Below are 2,689 nucleotides of genomic sequence, written 5' to 3'. Positions count from 1 at the left end.
CTGTCCCTGTCTGTGTCCTCTGTCCCTGTCTGTCTCCTCTGTCCCTGTCTGTCTCCTCTGTCCCTGTCTGTCTCCTCTGTCCCCATCTGTCTCCTCTGTCCCTGTCTGTCTCCTCTGTCCCCATCTGTCTCCTCTGTCCCTGTCTGTCTCCTCTGTCCCTGTCTCTGTCCCTGTCCGGGTCCACCGGGACGACTTTTCTGTTTTGAGTTGACGATGGAGACAACTTCAAGTCTCACTGTCCCTGAGAGACATGAGAGAAGCTCAGAGAGTCCCTGAAGGAGKTCCAGTTTGGACGTAGTTTGGTCCAGAGGTGGGGACAGAAAGCTTCTGATTAGTGAAGAGCCCAGTGGTGTTATCAGGTAGTTGCTGGAGTGTCAGTCAACAGCTCAAAGAAGRAGTTTCTTATTAAAACCCTCAGTTTTTCTGTAAAGTCAGCTGTCAGGATGAGTTCAGGACGACTCTCAGCTACTACCACACTGCTGATTTGCTGATAATGCTCAGCCGTGGCGGCCATCTTCTAACATAACCACCATGTTTACGTTCCTTTCAAAGAAAAAAATGTGGTATATAATTACGGCAACTGTTTGTTAGGACAGTTTCAGTTATTTTCTTATGGATTAGCTAATATTCTTCATGGTTTGGAACTTATTTTGGGCGAAATCATGAATAGTTTCAGGTTTGACTGATGGAAAAGATTAAAAGAGGGGCGTGTCCAGCGCGGGGGCGGGGACACACACAATCAGATCCATGCAGCAGGAGTTTTCCTTTTGAAGGATTTTAAAACAATCGAGACTTAAAGCCAACAACTGTGAAATGTTTTCAGGACGATTTTGTTTTTGAGATTATGAAACTCCATTTAGGACTTCAGCCTGATAAAATTAATTGGACTTTAGGACACTGCTGTTGACGTAAATGAATTAAGTTTAAGCTGTTATTAGTTGGAAATATTTCTATTGTATAAACTTTTATTTTTGTTATTAATCTGCATGTTAATTGTGCATGACTGAATAAATTTTTGGTTGATAACTTCAATAATGCTCCATAATATGAGTTGATTCCTTTAAAAAATAATATTAAATGTTAGTTTAGTTTAATCATTCCATTTAAAGCAAACAAAATACACTCAAAAAAACAAACAAAAAACAATAAAATGAAATGAAAGGTAGCAGAAGAAAAAAATCTTACAATATCTACCCCCATTTAAAAAAAATTAAAATAAAAAATGTTACCTGATGCCTGGATCCCCTGATTATGTTGTAAGTTTGCTTTAAGCCAATCTGAATGTTACAGTCTTACCACGCCAACAGGAAGTGGATTTAACATATAACGTCTCCATCCTCTCTGTTTCCTTCCTGAAGGACAAGACGTTCACCTGCACGCTCTTCATGCCCTTTGAAGACTTCGAGAAGATCACCACAGGAGATGAGGTCATCGAGTTTTTCCGGAAACACTTCCCCGACGCCATCCCGTTGATCGGAGCGTGAGTGACGTCTGATGTTTCCTTTATTTCATCTCATCATCAAACCACCGCAGCCATCCTCAAACACCTGAAGCTCCTCCCACCTTGTCCGCTTTAAGCACTTCCACGGCCGCCGCCATGAAGTGTGAATTTACCGACGATCACACCTGAGGTTTCAGTTTGAGCTGACGAGGAGATGAAGCTTCAGGCTTCTTCATCGTCACATTTTTATGGAAGCCGTCTAAAGGGGCGTGGCCGATGGTTCTGTGTGACCCGTTCGGCTGGGTTACGTTGATCTGAGGTGGTTTCTGATGGTTTTTTTCGTTTTGCAGCGACGCCCTGAGGACAGATTACTTCAGACTTCCTGCTCAGGCCATGGTGTCCGTTAAATGCAGCCCGTACCACATCCAGGACAGATGTGTCCTCATGGGGGACGCCGCCCACGCCGTGGTGCCATTTTACGGGCAGGGGATGAACGCTGTAAGTCTAACTGAATGACGATGATGAGGATGATGATGATGATGATGATGATGAAGCTCATTGGTTGTAGGGCTTTGAGGACTGCATCGTCTTTGATGACATCATGAATCAGTTCAATGAGGATTTCAGTGAGTATCTCTTGTTTGTAAACAATCTGGGCCCACTCATAATTAATTATTGTTGTTTTCCTTTGTTTACTTGTTTACCTGCTCAGGTTCTGTTCTGCCTGAGTATTCAAGAGTCCGGGTCCCAGACGACCACGCCATCGCAGATCTGGCCATGTACAACTATGTCGAAGTAAATCAGAGTTTATTTCACTTTATTCTCCAGAGAGACGACATTTTCTGCTAGAAAACAGAGGACAGTGAATACCAGCAGAACAGCAGCTGAAACGACCAAAACAAAGGCTAAAACAATGAAACATGACAGAGTTAAGACAGGCGCTAGAAAAACAAGCAGTAGCTAAAAATAACAACATGCTAAACATGCTAAAACCTGCTAAAACAACATGCTAAACCTAAAACTAGCAAAACAGCTGAATGTAGCAAAATATGTGCTAAAGCTAAAAGTAGCCTAAAAAAGTAATGAGAGAGAAGGTGAAGCAGAGTTTTTACCATCCATCCATCATCCATCCATCCATCATCCATCCATCCATCTATCCATCAATCCAACTATCCATCCATCATCCATCCATCCATCCATCATCCATCCATCCATCTATCCATCCATCCATCCATCCATCCATCCATC

General features: G+C 42.8%; 1 protein-coding gene across 1 annotated transcript in view; it reads left to right on the top strand.

Moving 5' to 3' along the window:
• The window catches only part of kmo (kynurenine 3-monooxygenase), a gene marked incomplete at its 5' end in the record, with an annotated part of 21,936 nt that overhangs the window by 13,915 nt on the left and 5,332 nt on the right, over positions 1–2,689 (top strand). Inside the window, 4 exon segments of the mRNA XM_014021162.1 lie at positions 1,359–1,480; positions 1,792–1,939; positions 2,010–2,067; positions 2,154–2,236. Of these exon segments, the coding sequence (XP_013876616.1) occupies positions 1,359–1,480; positions 1,792–1,939; positions 2,010–2,067; positions 2,154–2,236 (411 nt within the window).

Source organism: Austrofundulus limnaeus, unplaced genomic scaffold (assembly GCF_001266775.1).
Source record: "Austrofundulus limnaeus strain Quisiro unplaced genomic scaffold, Austrofundulus_limnaeus-1.0 Scaffold280, whole genome shotgun sequence".
NCBI classification, from domain to species: Eukaryota; Metazoa; Chordata; class Actinopteri; order Cyprinodontiformes; family Rivulidae; genus Austrofundulus; species Austrofundulus limnaeus.
This window is presented reverse-complemented; position numbering and strand designations above follow the sequence as displayed.